The 26,052-nt window shown below is 40.2% G+C and overlaps 1 protein-coding gene across 1 annotated transcript; it reads left to right on the forward strand.

Moving 5' to 3' along the window:
* On the forward strand, positions 1–17,747 carry LOC120517806 (hydroxymethylglutaryl-CoA lyase, mitochondrial-like). Its single transcript, XM_039740295.1, has 9 exons — positions 1–113; positions 4,811–4,894; positions 5,134–5,241; positions 5,748–5,843; positions 7,882–8,030; positions 8,618–8,681; positions 15,081–15,269; positions 15,347–15,472; positions 16,592–17,747. Exons 1-9 carry the CDS (start codon positions 12–14, stop codon positions 16,691–16,693), a joined length of 1,020 nt encoding a protein of 339 aa, XP_039596229.1. The 5' UTR covers positions 1–11; the 3' UTR covers positions 16,694–17,747.
* The last annotated feature ends 8,305 nt before the right edge of the window (positions 17,748–26,052 follow it).

Raw genomic sequence — 26,052 nt, forward strand, 5'->3', positions numbered from 1 at the left:
CATTGAAGAGCATGTCGTGGGCAAAGATGGCGACGACCGTGCGGTTGTACGGCAGAGGGTTACCGAGCTGGGTTCGACCTATTAGACGGTTTTCTGCGGCTGCATCTAGGGCTGTGAGTCACCGGCAGCTCACCTGCACGGGTTACTTATTGTCACAGGGCATGGTGGTCTTGTCCACAGCTATCGGGCTTCTTAGTTGCTGGTCGATAGTTCAAGTTTGTATTCACAAAAGTAAAATTGCTATAGAAATCCTGATAAATAGAGTAGCTGCTTGGCAAATTAATACAGTTTAAATAATACCCATATAAAATGAATGCGTGGAGTAAGTCGGTGCCTTATTGGTTGTATACAATGAAGCCAGATAATAAACGCAACCTGTTATATTTTCTCAGACCAACATAAGTGCATCTTCAGGTAGCGACAGTTAAAGTAAACTGACAGCTTCACTTAAATAAACCTCGAAGTTTCAGACCCCCACTTTGGCCTGACAGTGGGACTGCACTGTTTATTTGTGCTAGGAGACAAATTAAAAAATATGACAGCACAAATTAATCCATGGGTTAAGAGGCTATTAATATTAAGTATGTTCGTTGTATCTATGAATGTGAACTGCCTGTGTCCTATAATACTCAATGAAAGCTGTCGTTGCTTCTGCATTTTTTGCTTGCTGCTCTATAGTGACCTTGTGTTAGGATATAGCGGTTTGAACAATAACTGGCTGCTCTATAATGACATCGTTCCCAACTAACAGACTTGAGCACTAAACCATCACATTCATGGATATGTGCTTGACATGTACATGGAAGACCAGAGCAACAAGATAATGAAAGTACCCCACACTTCGTTGACTTTTAGGGGTTTACTTTCTTTAAAAACCGCATTAGCCATATGTTTTATCCTTCCTCCACTGGCAAATTGACTTTATGATATTTAAAAGTTTTACAAGTTTTTGAAGACTGTGTTTTTTGCCTTTTCATTATATACTATATATTTGTAGTACCTCTCCTTTGCCAGTCCAGAATCCTTGGATTGAAGGGTCTGATAGTAATGAGTAATTTGTAAACTTTGTATTTACCAGGGAACCTGTCACAGCACTCTGTGCCTGCACTCAATGAAAAGTACACTACAAAAATAAATTGAATTGAAAACTGAATTGAGTCCAGTGCCTGGATGTTGTACATGTGGAGTCTGCACAATAAACCTGTTTCCATCTGGAAACTTCAGTTTTCCTTTCACATCTTTAAAGATATGTGTGATGGGTTAAAGAGGGATTCCAAATTGGCCCCTGTGTGACCGGAAATTCTATGCAAGGCTGCCCAGATAGACTCTGGCCTCCTTCGACCCAGAATTGATTTAAACAGGTTTGAGAATGTGATGTAATTATGTTTTAATGTGCATACCCTTTGGCTTTATTCTACTGTAGAGGTCCAAATTGGTGTATTGAGAAAGGTAAATGAGACAGATACTGTCAGCACTTGAAGCAAGGCCTGATCAGTCTGCCACAGAGCCCACTCTCATACACACCTACACTATCACTTATGTAGGATCAATAGGGAATCACAACTTTACTTAACCTGTGCATCTATGAGGGTGTGGGGGGAAAACCTACTAAGACATACGACATATTGGCACTATAAGCTGACAATGACCAAATGTAGTGTTTTAACTCAGAATGATGGATCGATGAGGCAGCAGAGATAACCAAGTGCTAATCTGGTTTTCCACCTTCTTTGCGATAATATAAATACTGGGGTAATATCTTTTTTTTTATCAGTGGTTTAGATATTGTGCAACACATGGTAAAGCTTCCAGGACTTCCTTTTGATTCCTTGATCTGGCTGGTTCCTTTGTGGAATGTGTACATTCCTTCAGTATTTGTCTTGTTATTTCTTTTTTTCAGTTTCTTCCATGCCCTGAAGATGTGCAGATTACATTTATGGGCATTTTCTTAGTGAATGTGTATGGATATGCTCTAAGATTGGCTGTCATTCTGGCCAGTGTTGGTTGCTGATTGTGGTTACTGTTGTCCAGCTCTCTAGAACCTACAAATGGGAGAAAGAAACTATAGAATCCAAGTGGTTGCATGTTTCCCAATTTTTGACCCTAGCAAACCTCTGCATAGGGCCAATTGGAGAACAGTAACCCCTGTTCAGTTGCAGTGCTTTCCCAAATAAACTTTGTTTTTTATTTATTTTGTGAGTGTGCAGATTAAACATGTACTTCCGTATACTTTTAGTAAACACACAGGACACGATTACAATAGTGTTACCATTTTTTTGTAGAAGTAGTTTATTATTTGTGTGTTTAATTCAATTGATTGTTACGAAAGCTTACAGTGAGGTAAAAATTATATGTTGCTTGTCCCACTGGCATAGAAACATGCAGCAACACATTAGAACATACTACATAGTTATCATCTGAAGTTCTGTCTTTTTGTAAAGAAAAAACAATCCTGTAACTCATTTTGGCAGCACAAATATATAAACCATGTTATAAAGATGCAATTAGTATTAGTATTAGCAGGCAGTGTGCTGTAGTGGTTAAGGCTTTAGGCTTTAAATCCTAAGGTTGTGGTTTCCAGTCACACTACTAACAGACACTTCACTTGCCTTTCCTCCAATTGGAAAAAGAAAAGAAATGGAGCCAATTGTATCTTAAATGTTGCACGTTGCCTTGGAAAAAGACATCAGCAAAATAATATGTAATGATAATAAGATACTAATGTTTGAACAGGTCTTTCCTATGTTTCTGTGTAGTTGAGCACTATTTGTAAATAAAGTACTGCATTCTACATTGATGTGATCAGATTGGAAATCCTTTGCTTTAATCAACCTGTAACTCCTTCAGCTATACATAATAAAATAGGGACCTCTATTCTGGTGTAGAGTTAAATTCTTTAACTGGTCTCACCTTTAAGAATATTTTATGAAATAAAGCTTCTTAAGTATACTGCTCAAAAGAATTAAAGGAACACTTTTTAATCAGAGTATAGCATAAAGTCAATGAAACTTATGGGATATTAATCTGGTCAGTTAAGTAGCAGAGGGGGTTGTTAATCAGTTTCAGCTGCTGTGGTGTTAATGAAATTAACAACAGATGCACTAGAGGGGCAACAATGAGATGACCCCCAAAACAGTGAATGGTTTAACAGGTGAAGGCCACTGACATTTTTCCCTCCTCATCTTTTCTGACTGTTTCTTCACTAGTTTTGCATTTGGCTACAGTCAGTGTCACTACTGGTAGCATGAGGCGATACCTGGACCCTACAGACCCCAACTTCTCCAGGATGGCACATCAATACGTGTCATTGCCAGAAGGTTTGCTGTGTCTCCCTGCACAGTCTCAAGGGCATGGAGGAGATTCTAGGAGACAAGCAGTTACTCTAGGAGAGCTGGAGACGGCCATAGAAGGTCCATAACCCATCAGCAGGACCAGTATCTGCTCCTTTGGGCAATGAGGAACAGGATGAGCACTGCCAGAGCCCTACAAAATGACCTCCAGCAGGCCACTGGTGTGAATGTCTCTGACCAAACAACCAGAAAGACTTCATGAGGGTGACCCAAGGGCCCCATGTCCTCTAATGGGCCCTGAGCTCACTGCCCAGCAGCATGCAGCTCGATTGGCATTCGCCATAGAATACCAGAATTGGCAGATGCACCACTGGTGCCCTGTGCTTTTTACAGATGAGAGCAGGTTCACCCTGAGCACGTGACAGAAGTGAAAGGGTCTGGAGAAGCCATGGAGGACATTATGCTGCCTGTAACATCATTCAGCATGAGCAGTTTGGTGGTGGGTTAATGATTGTCTGGGAGGCATATCCATGGAGGGTCACACAGACCGCTACAGGCTTGACAAAGGCACCTTGGCTGCCATTAGGTATCAGGATGAAATCCTTGGATCCATTGTCAGACCCTATGCTGGTACAGTGGCTCCTGGTGCACGACAATTCCTGGCCTCATGTGGTGAGAGTATGCAGGCAGTTCCTGGAGGATGAAGGAATTGATACCATTGACTGGCCACCACACTTTCCTGACCTAAATCCAATAGAACACCTCTGGGACATTATGTTTTGATCCATCCAATGCCACCAGGTTGCACCTCAGACTGTCCAGGAGCTCAGTGATGCCCTGGTCCAGATCTGGGAGGAGATCCCCCACAACACCATCTGTCATCTCATTAGAAGCATGCACCGATGTTGTCAGGCATGTATACAAGAACACAGGGTCCATACAAAGTGCTGCGTACAATTTTGAGTTGCTGCAATTAAATTTTGGCAAAATGGACTAGCCTGCCACATAATTTTTTCACTCTGATTTTTGGGGTGTCTTTGAATTCAGGGCTCTGTAGGTTGATCATTTTCATTTCCATCAAACGATGTGGCATCCTTTCGTTCCTAACACATTACCCAGTCTATATCAGTATAGATATGCAGGAGGATTTCTTTTTCCCATTGAGATCTGATGTGTTTTCAAAGTGTTCCTTTAATTTTTTTGAGCAGTTTAAATATTAAAAGCAGCATAATATGTAATGACCATATGACTCTCATCTACTGTAAGATATGTCTCTGAATTCCTCTTATTTTTCCTTTCCTCAAACAACAGTATCTTGAACATTCAGCCATTCATATTCATGCTATATCCATATAAGTTCACTAAGTCAAAAATCATTCTCAGTTGTGCAGTGTAAGAGTATTACAGAAACATAATTTTATATTTTTAGTTTAATATCAGTGTTCAGTCCTGAACATTATGGCTGGTAGACTTTTAGCAATTTTTGTCATGTAAATAAAAATATTCTCTTTTCTTCATAGGCTACTGTTGGTTTTCTAAAACAGCTTCCTGAGACCATCAAGATTGTGGAAGTTGGGCCTAGAGATGGCTTGCAGAATGAAAAGGTACTTTGAAGCAAAATGTTAATGAAGAATGGAAGATTTAAATATTTTTATTTTATAGAAATATACAATATGCAGTTAAATACACAAACATGTGCCTTTCAGACTAATTATTATTTTGTAGTCATTTTAAGAATATGGTGTTATGTAATGAAATAAGGAAAGACTGAAAATAATAGTTTGTGAGTGCAAGTGATGACACAAAACTTATTTTTCAGCATGTTAATTGTTCTTTTTTTTAGACTGTTGTGCCAACAGATGTGAAAATTCGTCTGATAAACATGTTGTCAGAAGCAGGTCTTCCTGTCATTGAAACAACAAGCTTTGTATCTCCCAAATGGGTTCCTCAGGTATTATGAAACCACTGAGTGATATGCAGTGGTAATATTTGGTCACTAGTACTTTCATTTTGTTTCTAATTAATCATTATTAAATTTACATTTGTTTATAGTATGAAATCAATTTAATATATTTTAGGTAGCAGTGCTTACATTATTATGTTTCAGAACATGGTATGGATTATCTGTGAACAAAGAACCTACAGATATAGAGATTGCGCCATAGCACATTCGACTACTAAGGTGAAAATGAAGTGGCAAGAAATTGCTATGACTGAAATATTAGGAATAAGAAACCTCTATTGGTTCGCTGTCTTAGTATGAAGTACGGCTCTTGGAGGCATGGAGCATCTAGGTGACGTATCCCTCCATGCTTGAAAGAGGAATTAGACAGAATATACATTTAAGTTACATAAATTAACAGAATGACACAGTGTTTCAAATGCATCTTAAATTACTGATGGTCATTGTCAATCTCCATATCCATAATATACACTGTGTCTTTTAATTTATTGCAGATGGCAGACCAGGACGAGGTAATGCGTGGCATTGAAAAATACCCCAATATTAAATATCCGGTCCTTACACCCAATCTTAAAGGATTTCAGGCTGCGGTGAGTTAATAGAGAGATTCAACAGTAACTGCAACCCTAAACAGGAGAATCTGTTTGCTGATAAGAGGGGGAGTCAAGCTAAAGTTAGAAAATGGAATAAACCTTAACAAAACTGATAATGTCATTTCTCAATGTAGTCTCCATCCTTCCTGGAAGTGGCTGGATTCCAGCAGAATAAAAGGTTTTGTCTTTTCCTCGAAACCACTCATGCGCCTGAGTTATCGTCGAACACTACATGCCGAGGGGTACTACAGTCACTACTGAAAGTTACTGTGACTTGCTAAAGACCAATGTGACGCCTGCTACTCGATCCAAGTGGTGGTGGACTGCTGTCGCAAGGAGCCCTTTTGCTGCAAGACAATGCTTGCCCACACACTGCTAAGAACACCAAGGCTTGTCGGGAGAAACTAAAGTTTGGGGTATTGCCACATCTTCCTTATTCATCAGATTTTGCACCGTGTGATTTTCACCTTTTTGGATCACTAAAAAAACATCTGGGTGGTCGTCAATTCAAGACAGATGACGACATGTAGAAAGTGGTGCACAAGTGGTGCAAGGACAAGACAAAGCAAAACCTTTTATTCTGCTGGAATCCAGCCACTTCCGGGCAGATGGCACAAGTGCATTGCGAAGGGTGGAGACTACATTGAGAAATTACATTTTCAGTTTTGTTACGATTCATTCCATTTTCTAATAAATCCTATTTTCTAACTTTAGGTTGACTCCCCCTTGTATATACTTGTTCTGTAAGTAATAGTAAGTTCATCTCCATTTTTACCTGATGTGAAAGAGCAGGACAGTTCAATTTTGAAGAATATATATTGTATAAGTATTTTTTTCGCTGAAATGTGTCCTGTTCCTTAAACATTTAAGTATGAATTTATTTGAAAAGTAATCTGTTACCCAAGTGTCCACTTAATGTTTTCTACATTTGATTTTGTTATGTAGCTTCAAGTGAATTTAACAATCTGTTAACACCTGGGATATTCATTGGGAAGCAATAATGTATAGCCACAAAGAAAACTGTTCAAAAGCAGAATAGGATGCACCGTCCTAGACAAAAATATACAATCAATGCAAGTACCTTTTTAAGTAAATTGGTATAATTTGTGTGTTACGCAGGTAATATTTCTGCATGCTTAAAGTATTGGCTGCCTTTCATTTGTAGGTTAGCACCATTTTCTGCAGGGTCAGTGTGTCCTGCACCCAGCATTTTCTCCACGAATGGACCAGGGTCAAAACTGAGAATCGCACTGTGGAAAGGTCACTATGCTTACAGTGCTTCCTCAAAGCCATTACCTATACAAAATAACCACAACACTAACACAAATCAATCATTACACAAATAATAATGTTAGCTTGAGCAAACATGCAAATTCGCATTAAGCTGTGCTGGGAGATCCCTAATAAACTCCTAATAAAAGTTGACAGAGATGAACACAGCAGTTGGCTGAATTCATTTCAGTACTCTGATTTTTTTTTCCCCCAGATACTGATGAGAATTTGGAGAGCGGAATGTTAAGTGGGTGCAATTCACAGGTTCCGAGGTTGAGTAAGTTAGAAGCTGTGATACCCCAGAATGTTTAGGATTCAGCAGTTGTGAGGTCTTACATGCCAGTGTGTGGTACCTCTTTTTGTAACTTTAAGATAATATTGTTTTGGTAATCAAGAGCTCCACAACTAGGTAGAAAATGGACATTATCAGTGTTTCTGCTGGCAGAGCCAATAAAAATATTTTCTTACAGAATGAGAAGGTGTAATAATGGAAAGAAAAGCAAAACTTTGTAATAAAAAACAACAATAAGCAATATAACATAATAACACTAAGTTGAATTGTTAAATAAAAGAATAACATTTCATAACCAGTTATATGAGTGGAAATGTTATTGAATAAACAGACCACACTGATGCATTGAGTATTACTTGAACTTCATGGCTTTATATAGTTGGCTCCTTCCTGCTCTGTGTTATACAGAATTAGATCTAGAAGGTTCTACATTTTTAAAAAGGGTTTATATTCTTTTCCATTGGTTCACAGGTGAATGCAGGGGCAAAGGAGGTGGCAATTTTTGGAGCAGCCTCTGAGCTTTTTAGTAAGAAAAACATTAATTGCTCAGTGGAGGAGAGTTTGCAGCGTTTTGAGGAGGTGACCCAAGCTGCACAGGAGGCTGGGATTCCTGTCAGAGGGTAAAGTTGAAATATCGATATTCAATAATATGAGGGTATTAAGAAAATATGTAAAATAAAAATGCTGGCAAGTGTATGATAAAGGAGTTTGCCATAGTTTAAGTTTATTTGCACTTTCAAAAAAACAATGTGCTGTTTGTATTTAGGCAAAATTCTTCTGAAATGTTCAATACTGTAATATTATTTTTAACATTTTACTTTTGCAATGTATTGTTAAATTGATTTTGATTCCCTGTTGCACAGGTAGTAAAATCAAAAGGCTTGCATTATTGCTCATAATTCTACGATTTAATTCATCAGAAATTAATGTGTAAAGAGTTGCTACAATTTAAAATTTATCATAGTCTTTGCCAATGTTTAAACATGTGTAAGGTATATAAATGGTCTCGCCTAAAGTTAATATAGATAGTGTAGACAGTTTGTGAGTGGTGTGTATTTCGGCAACACACCCAGATGTTGGGAACAGAACAGAGAAGTTTTACCTGTCTTGTAATATATATACTGTTTTATATTATATATATGAAAAATCCTTTGTAAGCAATTGAAAGATGAATGTTTTATTCCTTCCCTTTTTGTGTTTTTGATAGTTATGTTTCATGTGTGCTGGGCTGTCCTTATGAAGGAAATGTACGTCCTGAGAAAGTGGCTCAGGTGAGGACACTATTTTGAAATGGATGTAGAAAGGGTATCAGTAGCAGTAATTATTGTTTTATGAGAGGAAATAATGAAGCTTATCAAAGAACTGTGTATAGTGCATGAATTTTAAGAAAACAGTTTATTGAATTGATTTCTAAAATACTACAGAAAATATGGCTAGTGTGAGGAGAGAGAATGTTCACTATAAAAGCTGGACATATCCTGTACAGTTTCACTTCTGGTTTATCCTGATTTTGCTATTGTAAACAAAATTTCATAACCCAAATGAAACCCTAGTGTTGTAAGCAAGAGTCAGAATGTCATAACCCACAAGCTGTCAGAGGGCTGGTGACTGCTGATTCAAATAGTTTTAACGTTTTTTTTATTTGATCTTGTGATATCTAGACAATCTTGTGACATGACTTAGATTTTCACTGTGGTTTGTAAATTGCATGAAGTACTATTGTTTTAGTGATATGGTACTAGTGTAAATAGCTAATGTGCATGCAGCAGCCTGGGAGAGAGAGAGAGAAATATAAACAGAGATGTAATTCAAACAAAATGTTGTCAAACATCTAGAAAAGGTCTTGTATTTTTAAGCATTTATAGGCATTTCTATTGTAAGGTATTTGTTGCATCCAGGATGGAAGGACTCAAATATTCTATCATCAGATATTTTACATTACAACTGCACCAGTGTATGTGCCTCTTAAGTTTTATATACTGATAAAGAATGAATAGGATAAAAACTGAGGTACTAAATGGTTCACCATGTGCTTATCATCAAGCCACAGTGTAGATTCTGAGAAAGGAGTCAAAGAAAGCAATAAACATTACAGACAAGAAATTCTGAATGCAGATCAATATGAATATATACATATATATGTATATATATATATGTATATATATATATATATATATATATACACACACACATACACATACATACTCGCGCATATGCAAGCATACTCTCACCAGCCACTTTATTAGGTACACCTGTTCAACTTCTTGTTAACGCAAACATCTAATCAGCCAATCACATGGCAGCAACTCAGTGCATTCAGGTACAGTGGGATGCAAAAGTTTGGGCAACCTTGTTAATAGTCATTAATTTGCTGTATAAATCGTTGGTTGTTACGATAAAAAATGTCAGTTAAATATATCATATAGGAGACACACACAGTGATATTTGAGAAGTGAAATGAAGTTTATTGGATTTACAGAAAGTGTGCAATAATTGTTCAAACAAAATCAGACAGGTGCATAAATTTGGGCACCATTGTCATTTTATTGATTCCAAAACTTTTAGAACTAATTATTGAAACTCAAATTGGCTTGGTAAGCTCAGTGACCCCTGACCTACATACACAGGTAAATCCTATAATGAGAAAGAGTATTTAAGGGGGTCAGTTGTAAGTTTCCCTCCTCTTTTAATTTTCTCTGAAGAGTAGCAACATGGGGGTCACAAAACAACTCTCAAATGACCTGAAGACAAAGATTGTTCACCATCATAGTTTAGGGGAAGGATACAGAAAGCTGTCCCAGAGATTTAAACTATCTGTTTCCACAGTTAGGAACATATTGAGGAAATGGAAGACCACAGGCCCAGTTCAAGTTAAGGCTCGAAGTGGCAGACCAAGAAAGATTTCGGATAGACAGAAGCGACGAATGGTGAGAACAGTCAGAGTCAACCCACAGACCAGCACCAAAGACCTGCAACATCATCTTGCAGCAGATGGAGTCACTGTGCATCATTCAACCATTCGGCGCACTTTACACAAGGAGATGCTGTATGCGAGAGTGATGCAGAGGAAGCGTTTTCTCTGCCCACAGCACAAACAGAGCCGCTTGAGGTATGCTCAAGCACATTTGGACAAGCCAGCTTCATTTTGGAATAAGGTGCTGAGGACTGATGAAACTAAAATTGAGTTATTTGGGCATGCATCTATCTATCTATCTATCTATCTATCTATCTATCTATCTATCTATCTATCTATCTATCTATCTATCTATCTATCTATCTATCTATCTATCTATCTATCTATCTATCTATCTATCTATCTATCTATCTATCTATCTATCTATCTATCTATCTATCTCAAGGGGCATTATGCATGGGGGAAAAAGAACACAGCATTCCAAGAAAAACACTTGCTACCTACAGTAAAATATGGTGGTGGTTCCATCATGCTGTGGGGCTGTGTGGCCAGTGCAGGGACTGGGAATCTTGTCAAAGTTGAGGGACGCATGGATTCCACTCAGTATCAGCAGATTCTGGAGACCAATGTCGAGGAATCAGTGACAAAGCTGAAGCTGCGCCTGGGCTAGATCTTTCAACGAGACAACGACCTGAAACACTGCTCAAAATCCACTAAGGCATTCATGCAGAGGAACAAGTACAACGTTCTGGAATGGCCATCTCAGTCCCCAGACCTGAATATAATTGAAAATCTGTGGTGTGAGTTAAAGAGAGCTGTCTATGCTCGGAAGCCATCAAACCTGAATGAACTAGAGATGTTTTGTAAAGAGGAATGGTCCAAAATACCTTCAACCACAATCCAGACTCTCATTGGAACCTACAGGAAGTGTTTAGAGGCTGTAATTTCTGCAAAAGGCGGATCTACTAAATATTAATTTCATTTCTTTTTTGTGGTGCCCAAATTTATGCACCTGCCTGATTTTGTTTAAACAATTATTGCACACTTTCTGTAAATCCAATAAACTTCATTTCACTTCTCAAATATCACTGTGTGTGTCTCCTATATGATATATTTAACTGACATTTTTTATCGTAATAACCAACAATGTATACAGGAAAATAATGACTATTAACAAGGTTGCCCAAACTTTTGCATCCCACTGTATGTAGACATTGTCAAGATAACATGCTGACGTTCAAACCAAGCATCAGAATGAGGGAAAAGGTGATTTAAGTGAGTTTGGCATGATTGTTGGTGCCGGACGGGCTGGTCTGAGTATTTCAGAAACTGCTGCTCTACTGAGATTTTCATGCACAACGAATGGTCCAGAAAAAGGAAGAATATCCAGTGAGTGGCAGTTGTCTGGGTGAAAATGCCTTGTTGATGACACAAGTCAGAGAAGAATATATATAAAGCTTCCTGAGAAAAAAAAAATACAAATATATATATATATATATATATATATATATATATATATATATATATATATATATATATATATATATATATATAGTGTATGAGTGATGAATTACAAGTCCCAGACAAGGAAGTGTTGGAGCACCAAATTGGTTGTCCCTGTTTACTTCAAGTATCTTCAACAGAAATACAGGCGCCCACAGATGCAGAGGCAACAAAAGATAGCAACAACATAGCCCCAGTTGGGCTTGGATTTAACTTTTGTCAAGGAAGCTCTGTTGGTGTCATACTCTGCTTGTGTAGTGACACCTTCTTTCTCCCACTTTGCGATATATAGCAGGGAAAGTGGAAGAGGTGGATTCAGATACCATCAGGGGGCATTTTCTCAGTGCTGCTGCTCCAGTAATAGGAGAGGACATGGTTAATGACAGCTCTCCCTTTCGAGCCGGGATGGTACTACATATCTTCGTGGAGCCCTGAAGATGATCCACAAATGCACATGTGTGACTAAATATACTGTGTGTGTATATATGTATATATACACATGATTAATGTGGTCACACATTGGCTCAGCGCATTAGAAGTGCTAGAATGGTTTTAGGAACAAAAGCCAGCCAGCCATCTCATTAGCTCTGCATACTGTATAGGCAGTGAGGTTGTTTCTGGTGTGATTGGCATGCAGCACGCTTGTCTGCAACACATCCTCCACAGGTGCTCGTCGTTTCTAATGTAATGACATAATCACATGATTCGTCATGTCTACTGCCCTCGATGTTCACCTGTTGCAAGTTAGGGCTACTCTCTTCATAAAGCTCATTTGCTTTCTATTTGGTATAGCATACTGCACTTTGAAAACAGTTGTATCATTTGTCAAAAACCTGGTGTAGGGTCTCATATCTTTTCAGATAAAAACTGATATAGATTGTTATTGTATATTTTGGGCACAAGATGAATTAAACGGAAGCTTGAAGCTACCCACCGTCTGCAGTGTTATTTGTTTACGATCTACTGATTTGGATGTTGACTGATATTACAGTTATGGGTGATGTTGAGATATATGATTTCTCAAATTGGTTGTATTGCAACAATACTTTACTTCTGAGCTGCACAGTTTACTTATGGCTTTGCTTTTATCCAGTTTTCTCTACCGACACGCTGTTTGAATCCATAGGAAGTCCACACATCTTATTTAAGTATCGCAGGAACTGATTTCAGTAGAGGAGGACGCACCATTTTATGCAGTCCTACCTGTGGCCGGACCCTCCTCATTCTATGTGAGGTAGTAAAATGCTTTTACCATAGAAAGTCTTAACAGGCGCTTTAGTGACATCTACTGGATTGGACACCAAAGATGAATATAAGCAAAAATGTACATAATAATTGAGCAGGATAGAGATACACAAGATTGTTCTTAAAACTTTAAGAACTGATATTGAATTGTTTAAATGAAAAATAATGATTAATCGGAAAAACAATATTTTTACCTAGGTGTGTGTGTGTATGTCTTGTTTTATTTTCTTGAATCTTTCTTTTTTCTTGCTGCAAACAAATGTTTCTCAGGCATAGTAAAGTCTACCTGACTTAACCTAATCTAAATTGGCAGTATATGCCAATGTTTTGTTTATATAAATGAAAAACTTGTCATTTTGTTATTCTATACAAACATGGAAACTGTAAAAGTTTAAAAGTAGTTCATGTGGAATAGTGGGTCTGAGGCTAGGAAATCAGTGATCCTTTTATGTGTGAGTGCGTTTCGCTGTTAATTGGGATACCTGGCCGACCGCCCCGTATACATGGAGGCAGGCGGATTGTTCAAGTGCCTCAGTGATGGGTGGCTCCTCACACCTGTGCCCAATTAGGCAGCAGAGGATAAAAGGAGCCTGGATGGGACAGAAAGGGGAGAGAAAAAGATAAAGGAACAGAGAGAACTGAGGTTAAAGAGAAAGACGAAGAGGAGTGGAGGAATGGGAGAGAACTGTTGCGAGTGAAAGAGGAGAAGGCAGACAGTCATGAGGAGAGCCCTCAGGATCAGAGTACAGCCGACACTCAGGGGCTGAAGAAGGCTTCTCACGCTGAGCGGCTCAGAGAGCCGGAGTGACCAGACGTTGCGCAAGCAGCTCTCTGCAGAAGTCTGGGTAGGTGGCGAGATTTGGAGAGGGGAGGCTCAGATTGGGAGCCCTACTGGAGACCCATGGACAGAAGGGAACCCGGGCCTGGGCTTGAATGGGGAGCCATGGGTAGCAGGGACCCAGGTCAGTATAATAAGGATGGCTGTGCCTGCCGGTTGGGCATCTCCTCCTCCTGCAACGTCCAGACAGGATATGGGGAAGAGACGGCTGGATAAAAGGGATGCACCAGGGACTTGGTTTGATTTTAAAGGATAGACTCCTGCCTAGGGTTTTAACCTCGTTTTTGAAAGATTATTTATGCAACTTTTTTTTAAGCTCCACGAGCACTGTTTTAATGGATTATTTTTTTTATTGAATTTGAAATACTGCAGTATTTATTTGAACACTGTTTTCTTTGGTTTTTAATAAAAGCGCTTTAGCACTTTTGCACGAACCCTCTGTTTGGAATGTGTGTGTACTCATTTTCCTGACTCATCCCTTAATTACGTTATCAATGGTGGTGGGTTCAAGAGGCTCCCGGAAAGAACCAGTAGCATAGAGCCAACCTGCACCATCACAGTTCATCTTCTTTTATTTTTTTTTCATGCTCACCCTGTAAAAAAATAAGCAAGCAATAAATATTACATATTATAATTTGTTGAATTTCAGTGCTAGAGACACCTATCCATCCATCCATTATCCAACCCACTATATCCTAACTACAGGGTCACGGGGGTCTGCTGGAGCCAGTCCCAGCCAACACAGGGCGCAAGGCAGGAAACAAACCCCGGGGAGGGTGCCAGCCCACCGCAGGGCACGCACCCACACACCAAACACACTAGGGACAATTTAGAATCGCCAATGCACCTAACCTGCATGTCTTTGGACTGTGGGAAGAAACCCACGCAGACATGGGAGAACATGCAAACTCCATGCAGGGAAGCGAACCTGGGTCTCCTAACTTTGAGGCAGCAGCGCTACCCACTGTGCCACCATGCCGCCCTGCTAGAGACACATTACTACAAAATTAAATTAACACGTTTAATTTTATAAAATAAACTAATTTATTGTAAAAAGTGTAAATGCCAGTGGTACAAATAAAAAGGACTATGTTTGTGAAAATATTACATAGGTAAGCAGTTTCATTTTAGATCATACTAATTAATAATATTGCTCTTATCTGACCTCAGGTGGCTAAGAAGCTATACTCCATGGGTTGCTATGAAATTTCTCTGGGAGACACGATTGGTGTGGGTACACCAGGGAGCATGCAGGAGATGCTGAGAGTTGTGTCTATGGATGTTCCAGTTAAAGCCCTTGCTGTGCATTGCCATGACACTTATGGACAAGCTCTTGCTAACATTCTTACAGCAATACAGGTATATTGGGTTAATAAAAAAAATACTTTGACAGGTTATGCTAGGGTGCAAATATGATGTGCCTGTTTGCCTTTCAGATGGGGATCAGTGTAGTGGACTCCTCAGTTGCTGGACTGGGTGGTTGCCCCTATGCACAAGGTGCTTCTGGGAATGTAGCTACAGAAGACGTCATCTATATGCTTCATGGCCTAGGCATTCATACTGTGAGTGACATAAGATATGTGTTAATTGAAAAAGACTGATTATGGAGTACTACAAGACTATTAGCAACATTCTTAAGTTGTTTTATTTAAAATAAAGGGAAAAAAGCATTTTAACAAAACAGTCTAATAAAAAAGCAATTACAATATAATGTTCTAAAGACAATCCATGAAATTTAGCTTCCAGACTCCACCTAACTAAGAAAGCTATGCAACAAGAGCCAGTGGAATTTGATTTTCCTCCATAAAATATATTATAGGAATTCACTTTCCCACTGACTCGCAGAAGGTGAATTAGGATTCTTCCACTTGAACAGAATCAGTCTTTTTGCAAGACTTTTGGTATAGAATATCACAACAGACTGTTCCATTTGGTATTACTCCTGATACTGATGTTGAAGCAATGGGAATGATATTAGGTCCAAAACTCTCCAACAGATGCATGATATTTTTGTCCAAAAAGAGTATTCCCATAACATGTGGCCTAGTGAAGCAGGCACTTAATGACATTTCTAGCTGGTTGGACCTCTCGCTGGATGTATTTTATGCAGTTTCAGACAAGATATGCAAACAATGAATCACTTTTAGTTGAATTATAGCATGTTTGAAGCATTGAACTAAACTGAATTTTGTGAATAGCTAAATTTCATTCCTTTTAGAAATTTTAATTAAAAGATCCCTTTCTCATTGTTACCCGTGATCTTCAAGGCATACATCCCTTGAAATTTGTTGATATACTCTGGAGATGCTTTCTGCAACTTCATGTATACTAACTAGTATAATAATTTGAAAAATGCAAATACATTATACAAGATATCCTTTAGTACCCTAATACCTTAAAATTTCCACAGATTGAATACTATATAGGTTAAGGAAGGCTAAATAAGTGATTATCTTGTATTTTGGAGGTAAACAAGAGCTTCTTTGCTTTAAAATATGTCATACATTGATTAACAACAAAGTAAGTGTCCTATTAACAGAGCTTGGGTAAGGAGTTTGTATGTTAATGACACAACAATGGTAAACACCTAAGAAGCACAGATATACACCCCTGTTATATTAATGGATTTTAGTTATATTTGACGCATTACGTCTAATTATCTCCTTTTGTATTATTTACAGGGTGTGGATCTTCATAAATTGATGGATGCAGGAGCATTTATCTGTCGTGCCCTAAATCGAAAGACTAATTCCAAAGTGTCCCAGGCTTTTTGTAGGTTGTGACAAGATGTGACTCATTTTGATTCCTCAAGTTTGTTTTTAAAGAAAGGCATAATATTTACTCTGTTCTCATAGAAGATCTAGCAGAGAAGGGTGATTTTTGTAAGTGCCTAACAAGTTCTTCAGTTGTGTTACACCCTGGTGATTGAAAACTGTAATATGAATGCATTCTGTACACTTTGAGTCATATGTGGGAATGATAACATTTTTCAAACGTCTTTCCTATAAACACTGTACTATAGAATTATTTGAAAGTAACTAATAATTGGGCAAAAGCTATTCCGGTTATTTTGCTTTTGCTTGTAATACCTGAGTAGATTACCTTTTGGTTATTCATTACCAGATTTTAAGAAAATATGACAACAGTATATTATGACCTAAGCCTTGAATGATTATGATTGACATTAAAAATTGTTACATGGGTGGCAAACCTCACTTTGCTAAGGCAGGGATGAATTACTGAATTTCTATTCCACAGTCAGTAATTGATTATAGTATTGCATTGTTGTTTGTTTAAATTAAATCAAATGTGAAAAAGAAATAAGAAGAAGTTAACAGTTGATTGAACTAATTCAAGACATTATAAATCGACTTAGTATGTTTTTAAATCATCATGTATGCAAAGCTTTCAAATTCACCTTAATTTACTCAATTATCATTACAGTAAGGGGAACAAGTGGTTTCATGCAGGGGTGCAACTAGAACGCTTCTACCATCGATTGCACAAATCTCAAACTGAAAAAAATAACACACTTACTAAATAAGATTATGAAAACAGTCTTTCAATTAACATTCTTCTACTGTCATATGTTTATTTGTTTATTTGTTTCATGATCTATAGAATTTAAATACTGTACTCAGATCAAAATAAATGCTTACTAAATTGTTGATAAGCATATAGTTACAGTGGCTGAATGTAGTTAGTCTTATCTTCATTCATAACTTAAGTATCTATAAAAATTAAACCTTGCTGAGAATTTATAATTCAAAAAGTTAATTTGTTTCAGTAATTCAATTCAAAAAAGTGAAACTCATATATTCTATAGATTCATTACACACAGAGTGATATATTTCAAGCATTTATTTCTTTTCTTTTTGTTGATTATGGCCTACTGGTAATGAAAACCCAAAATCAGTATCTCAGAAAATTAGAATATTGTGAAAAAGTTCACTATTGTAGACTCATGGTGTCACACTCCACTCAGCTAATTAACCCAAAACACTCCAAAAGGTGTCCTGAGCCTTTAAATGGTCTCTCAGTCTGGTTCTGTAGGCCACACAATCATGGGGAAGACTACTGACTTGACAGTTGTCCAGAAGATAGTCATTGACACCCTCCACAAGGAGGGTAAGCCACAAAACGATATTGCTAAAAAAGCTGGCTGTTCACAGAGTGCTGTATCCAAGCATATTAATGGAAGGAAAAAATGAGGCAGAAAAAAAGGGCACAAGCAACAGGGATAACCTTGAGAGGACTGTGAAGTACAGCCCACTGAAGAATTTGTGGGCTATGGGTACAAATTTCACAGCATTCCTTGTGTCAAGTCACTCTTGAGCCAGAGGCAACGGTCTTACCTGGGCTAAGAAGAACATAGACTGCACTGTTGCTCAGTGATTCAAAGTCCTCTTTGCAAATAAAAGTAAATTTTGCATTTCATTTGGAAATCAAGGTCCCGGAGTCTGGAGGAGGAGTGGAGAGGCACAGAATCCAAATCGCTTGAGGTTCAGTGTGAAGATTCCACAGTCAGTGATGATTTGGGGAGCCATGTCATCTGCTGGTGTTGGTCCACTGTGTTTTATCAAGTCCAAAGTCAGTGCAGCCGTTTACCAGGAAATTTTAGAGCACTTAATGCTTCCCTCTGCTGACAAGCTTTATGGAGGTGCTGATTTCAGTTTCCAGCAGTACTTGGCACCTGCCCACACTGTCAAAAGTACCAATACCTGGTTTAATGACTATGGTATCACTGTGCTTGATTGGCCAGCAAACTTGCCTTACGTAAAACCCCACAAGGAAGATGAGACACCAGACCCAACAATGCAGACGAGCTGAAGGCCACTATCAAAGCATCCTGGGCGTCCATAACACCTCAGCAGTGCCACACGCTGATTGCCTCCATGCTACGCTGCATTGATGTAGTAATTCATGCAAAAGGAGTCCCGACCAAGTATTGAGTGTGTACATACTTTCCAGTAGGCCAACATTTCCATATTAAAAATCATTTATTGGTCTTATGTAATCTAATTTTGTGAAGTACTGAATTTTGAGTTTTCATTATCTGTAGGCCATAATCAGCAAAATGAAAAGAAGTAAACGCTTGAAATATATCACTGCGTGTGTAATGAATCTATATAATACGAGTTTCACTTTTTGAATTGAACTTATGAAATAAATGAACTTTTTGATGATATTCTAATTTATTGAGATGCACCTGTAATCTACTGTACATACAGATTATCAGATCTGCTGTTTACGTATAAAGCAAAAATGTATTTAAATGTATAGGCACAAAATATATACAGTATCTGTCGTGCAGATTTTTTCATGTTATGTAATTTTATTCTAAAGAACAATACTGAAATACATTTATCATTTTAGGAAAACTTTTCTACTTAATTGTATTGCTGTGATATTAACGTCATTTTAATAAAATGTTCAATACTTGCTCTGTCTGTAGTGGACTGGGTGCAAATCCTAAACTGGTCATCTTCCATATATCAAAGATGTTCAGTTAATTATCAATGTTAAATTCACCAAGTGTGAATGTATGTATGAATGTGCCCGTGATGAATTGGAATCCTATCCATAGTTTTGTTCCAACTTTATAATATAATCTTGAGTCCCCAGGCACCTAAATTGGAATAAATGGATTCTCAAAAATCAACTTATTGATGTTCCATCTGGATTTAATTAATAAATAAGAAAGCAAAAAACATTTCAACAATCTTCTTCATCTTTTGGCTGCTCCCGTTTGGGATGGCCACAGCGGATCATCTTCTTCCATATCTTTCTGTCCTCTGCATCTTGCTCTGTTACACCCATCACCTGCATGTCCTCTCTCACCACATCCATAAGCCTTCTCTTAGGCCTTCCTCTTGCCTGGCAGCTCCATTCTTAACATTCTTCTCCCAATATACCCAGCATCTCCCCTCTGATTAAACCTTTTTTTATCTAAATACTATGGTTGTGGTACAATTTATTATCCTTATTTTACAGTGAACCGTAGAAATGCAGTGTCATGTGCACAAGGCTCAAAATGTCATGCCTGGTGTCCACCAGTAGCAGTCGGGTATTCCAGGCACATTCTGTTTAGTTCTATCTCCATCAGCTTGCTGTTCATTTTATAGCTACAGTTAAGATTCTGTGCAGAACTTATGTGCACTGCAGGCTTAATCTTCTGTCTAGAATTAGAGCTCTACTGTATGGCACCATATTATGTAATGTGTCTAATGTAGTGATCACTCCACTCTTTATAGCAAGTTTAGTGCAGAGGTTATCACTTCTGCCTAACCGCCTAAGACTCCAGAGATGACCAGTTCTGACCTGGACACTGAGCATGCACATTGTTTTACACTGGTTCTAATGGCACACTATTTGAAAAAGGATCATGTCTGCAATTAAAACTGATCCCGTTTCAGGTTGTTTTTTAATCCAGTTTAGTGTAGTGGGAGACTATGAGCAGTTCTCTGGCAGTATCAGTCACAAGGCAGGAACCATTGATGGAAGAGATGCCATTTCATTACTAGGGAAAATTTAAGCATGTAATTTAAGGAGGTGCAGTGGTAGTGCTGCTGCCTCGCATTGAGGAAGCCAGGGTTCACATTCTAGGTCCTCCCTGCGTGGAGTTTGCCCATTCTCTCCTTGTCTGTATTAGTTTCCTCCCATAGTCCAAAGATGTGAAGGCTAGGATGATACTAAATTGGCCCTAGAGTGTGTGTGTTATGTTTGAGTCGGTTTGACCGATGATGGACTGGTGTCCTGTCCACAGATTGTTCCTGCCTTGGGCTTGATGCTTACTGGGATAGGTTCCAGCCCCCTGCAACCCTAGTTTAGAATTAAGTGTGCTTAGAAAATGATAATGGTATTTTATTTTAATGATAATTTGTTTGCATGTAATATTTTGTAATAATAAAATCTATTTTCAAAGTAAGAGTTTTTTATTCAATGAAACATTCATACTATAACTTTAACTGAAAACAGTGATGAATCATAGCCACTGCTAGGGCATACAAAATTCCCATATTTTCTCTGTGAGTGGAAAGGTAGAGCCAAGAATTAAATTGGGTTCAGAAGGAATGGCTAGAACTATTCTAACTAGAAAAAGAACTACAGATTGGGGCTGATAACATCAAGTATTATGGGTACATCTTGAGGATGCACCAGAAAAATTGTACAAACAAACACAAGAAGTGACAAAAATTAGAGAAGTTATATATAAGTCAACAAATATGTATTGTTGTTTTCTTTACAAATATGCTTTAAAATATTAGATTGACTAAATGTCATGTTAAATTGATTTAGAACAATATTGCATATATACTGTACATTGTTTTAATTTTTGATACATTACTGAACGCGAGTGCAATTCTCCTTTCCTGTATGGTTTTATATATTTGTGCTTTGTGTAATATATTTTTCCATACTACTGTATATAATGTTGGGATGGTGTCATGTATTCTATATTGTGTTGTTTAATTGCATTCACCTTGTTATGTGTATGAATGAAAATGTGCCTTGATAGATAGATAGATAAGATTATTAATCCCAAGGGGAAATTCACATTAGCATGAGCATGCTATATAAGTAAAATGTATTATTATCATTATCAAGAGAAATTTCCAGGAACTATGTTGCCTGACAATAAATGTCCATCCATCCTCTTCCTATTATCCAAGATCGGGTTGCAGGGGGCAGCAGCTTGAGCAGAGATGCCCAGACTTCCCTCTCCCCGGCCACTTCTTCTAGCTCTTCTGGGGGAATCTCGAGGCGTTCCCAGGCCAGCTGGGAGACATAGTCCCTCCAGCGTGTCCTGGGTCTTCCCCGGGGCCTCCTCCCGATTGGACATGCCCGGAACACCTCACCAGGGAGGCATCCAGGAGGCATTCTGATCAGATGCCCGAGCCACCTCATCTGACTCCTCTTGATGCGGAGGAGCAGCGGCTCTACTATGAGCCCCTCCCGGATGACTGAGCTTCTCATCTTATCTTTAAGGGAAAGTCCAGATACCCTGCGGAGGAAACTCATTTCAGCCGCTTGTATTCGCGATCTCTACCCATATCTCATGACCATAGGTGAGGGTAGGAACATAGATCGACTGGTAAATTGAGAGCTTTGCCTTACGGCTTAGCTCCTTTTTCACCACGACAGACCGATGCAGAGCCCGCATCACTGTGGACGCTGCACCGATCTGCCTGTCGATCTCATGCTCCATTGTTCCCTGACTTGTGAACAAGACCCCGAGATACTTGAACACCTCTACTTGGGGCAGGATCTCGCTCCCAACCCTGAGAGGGCACTCCACCCTTTTCTGGCTGAGGACAATGGTCTCGGATTTGAAGGTGCTGATTCCCATCCCAGCCGTTTCACACTCTGCTACAAACCGATCCAGAGAGAGCTGAAGATTACGGCTTGATGAAGCAAACAGGACAACATCATCTGCAAAAAGCAGTGACCCAATCCTGAGTCCACCAAACCAGACCCCCTCAATGCCCTGGCTGCACCTAGAAATTCTGTCCATAAAAGTTAGGAACAGAATCTGTGACAAAGGGCAGCCCTGAAAACGGGTTTGATTTACTGCCGGCAATGCGGACCAAGCTCTGACACCAGTTGTACAGGGATTGAACAGCCCTTATCAGGGGGTCCAATACCCCATACTCCCGGAGCACCCCCCACAGGATTCCCCGAGGGACACGGTCTAACTCCTTTTCCAAGTCCACAAAACACACGTAGACTGGTTGGGCAAACTCCCATGCACCCTCCAGGACCCTGCTAAGGGTGTAGAGCTGGTCCACTGTTCCGCGACCAGGATGAAAACCACACTGTTCCTCCTGAATCTGAGGTTCGACTATCTGACGGACCCTCCTCTCCAGAACCCCCAAATAGACTTTTCCTGGGAGGCTGAGGAGTGTGATCCCTCTGCATAGGAGTGTCAACCAGGACAGTCCTACAACAACTCCGGACATATCTCATCCACCCCTGGGGCCCTGCCACCAAGGTGTTTTTTGACCACCTCAGTGACCTCAGTCCCAGAGATGGGAGAGCCCACCTCCGAGTCCCCAGGCTCTGCTTCCTCATTGGAAGGCATGTTAGTGGGATTGAGGAGGTCTTCGAAGTACTCCCCCCACCGACCTGAGTCGAGGTCAGCAGCGCACCATCCCCACCATATACAGTGTTGACACTGGACTGCTTCCCCCTTCTGAGACGCCAGATGGAGGACCAGAATCTCCTCAAAGCCGTCCGAAAGTCATTCTCCATGGCCTCTCCAAACTCCTCCCATGCCCAAGTTTTTGCCTCAGCAACCACCGAAGCCGCATTCTGCTTGGCCTTGCCGGTACCTATCAGCTGCCCACAGGACAAAAGGGTCCTATAGGATTCCTTCTTCAGCTTCAGCATCCCTCACTGCCCGTGTCCACCATTGGGTTCGGGGATTGCCGCCACGACAGGCACCGACCACCTTACAGCCACAGCTCTGGTCAGCCGCCTCAACAATAGAGGCACGGAACATAGCCCATTCGGACTCAATGTCCCCCACCTCCCTCGGGACGCGGTCGAAGTTCTGCCGGAGGTGGGAGTTGAAGCTGCTTTTGACAGGGGACTCTACCAGACGTTCCCAGCAGACCCTCAAAACACGTTTGGGCCTACCAGGCCTGACCGACATCCTCCACCACCATTGAATCCTACTCGCCACCAGGTGGTGATCAGTTGACAGCTCTGCCCCTCTGTTCACCTGAGTGTCTGACGACATGACCACAAAGTCGATCATCGAACTGAGGCCTAGGGTGTCCTCCCAATCATGCCCTTCCAGGTCTCACTGTCATTGCCCATGTGAGCATTGAAGTCTCCCAGCAGTATGAGGGAGTCCCCAGAAAGTATGCCCTCTAGCACCCCCTCCAGGGACTCCAAAAAGGGTGGGTACTCCAAACTGCTGTTCAGTGCATATGCACAAACAACAGTTAGGACCTGTCCCCCCACCCGAAGGCGGAGGGAGGCTACCCTCTCGTCCACCAGGGTAAACTCCAATGAACAGACTCCAAGTCAGGGGGCAATAAGTATGCCCACACCTGCTCGGTGCCTCTCACCGGGGGCAACTCCAGAGTGATAGAGAGTCCAGCCTCTCTCAAGGAGATTGGTTCCAGAGTCCAAGCTGTGTGTTGAGATGAGCCTGACTATATCTAGCCAGAAACCTCTTGACCTTGCGCACCAGCTCAGGCTCCTTCCCCTTCAGAGAGGTGACATTCCACATCCCAAGAGCCAGCTTCTGTAGCTGAGGATCAGACTGCCAAGGTCCCCGCCTTTGAAAACCACCCAACTCACACTGCACCCGACTTTCTTGGCTCCTCCCATAGGTGGTGAGCCCATGGGAAGGGGGACCCATGTTGCCTCCTCGGGTTGTGCCCGGCCGAGCCCCATGCGTGCAGCCCTGGCCACCAGGCACTTGCCATCGAGCCCCACCTCCAAATTTTTTGTTCTTCATAGGAGGTTATGTTGAACCGCTCTGTCTCATGCCTCACCTAGGACCAGTTTGCCTTGGGTGACCCTACCAGGGGCATAAAGCCCTGGACAACAGAGCTCCTAAGATCATTGGGACACGCAAACCCCTCCACCACGATAAGGTGGTGGTTCGAGGAGGGGGACATTAAATGTTCAAAGTAAAATTAGCAGGATTGTAATCTGGGTAAGCCAGTGTCCATGTGAAGATTACATTTTCATTCTACATACAGATGACCTTTTTTTTTTCCCCCAACTTTGATTTCCATCCAACTTCCAGCATCAAAAGGATGTACATTTCAGGTCATTTGGTGACTTAAAATTGGTTCCAGATGAGAATTGTTTGCCTTGTGATGAAACAGCCCCACCTCCAGTCCTAGTTCTTGTCGTGTTTCCAGAATAGACTTCGACACCACCGTGTCCCTGAACTCACCCCCTCTGAAATCCAACCATATCCTATCAATCCTCTAATTACGGTCCTGGAGGGCCGCAGTGGCTTCAGGTTTTTGCTCCAACCCAATTGCTTAATAAGCACTTATTGCTCAAGTAACACTTCTGCTTCACTTTAGTTGTCTCGCTTGTTAAGATTTTAAACCCTTATTACTTATTTTAGTCTTAAACAGCTGTAGTCTTGGTTTTTAATTGCTCCTAATTAGCAATAACATGCAAATGACAAAAGAGACCAGCATTTCTCCATTTTGCTTGTTACCATTTACATCTGTGTGTATTTATCATGCACTATTGGGTTTAATTCAATACTTGGAAGGAAAGTGAAGAGAGAAAGGTTGAAGGACTAAGAATTACTCATCCATTTTAGCCTTCAAATCATTTGGATGATATCCTTAAAAAGGGTAAGAAAATCTAGGATATGAGAATTACCTGACATAGCAGAATTAAAGCACTAACAAGCCATGAAATTAAATTATTGGCAAGAATTGCTTTCTAATTAAGCAACTGGGTTGGAACAAAAACATGCAGCCACTGCGGCCCTCCAGGACTGTGACTGAGGACCCTTGCAGTGTAAACAATGAATGAAAATTGTGGACGTGATTAAACATTTAGAAATCTGGCAACTCCACATCGACTCCTGGTCAGTGGCTTTTTGGAACTTCCACAGGTACTCCAGGAACTTTGGCTACTGTATCAATAAAGAAATACGTCATTACAACTTACAATACCCATATTTCACAGTACGAGAGATCAAGCACGTGCGTACATCCTACTATGACCGGGCATTACATTCAGGGCTGCATTCTGGCTTGTACCTAAGGCTGCCACGATGTATAGCTGCCTGTAGTGGCGCTGCAACAAAAAAAAAACGAATGCGGTTAATAACTTGGATTCATTTCCACGTGTAATATTACCTCTATTGCAGCTCGAACAAGACTTGAAAAGCCGGATATACCGCGCAGACACGTTTACAACGGATCGGTTACTGTGGAGACGGCATCGCCCGCCTTAGACCAGAAATTTGCGCAGCTCATTAGTTCTATTACAGTTTCTCGAGCTTGATTGACAGCTGAAGTGCCCATTTTCCGGAGTCCCCGGGCATGTCAGTGTGCCAGTCTTTTAGAGCCGTCTCTTTCCGTGACGTGTACGTTTTTAAAGCACGTGGCTCAGAGGATCGAACGAGGAAGTGGATGTGGAGGGGCGGGTC

This window comes from Polypterus senegalus, chromosome 17, assembly GCF_016835505.1.
Source record: "Polypterus senegalus isolate Bchr_013 chromosome 17, ASM1683550v1, whole genome shotgun sequence".
NCBI classification, from domain to species: domain Eukaryota; kingdom Metazoa; phylum Chordata; class Cladistia; order Polypteriformes; family Polypteridae; genus Polypterus; species Polypterus senegalus.

Coding starts and splice junctions, on each gene's coding strand:
- LOC120517806 (XM_039740295.1), top strand. CDS start 12: ATGTCGTGGGCAAAGATGGCGACGACCGTGCGGTTGTACGGCAGAGGG. Junction 4,895..5,133: donor ATGGCTTGCAGAATGAAAAG/GTACTTTGAAGC, acceptor TCTTTTTTTTAG/ACTGTTGTGCCAACAGATGT. Junction 15,473..16,591: donor ATGGCCTAGGCATTCATACT/GTGAGTGACATA, acceptor TATTATTTACAG/GGTGTGGATCTTCATAAATT.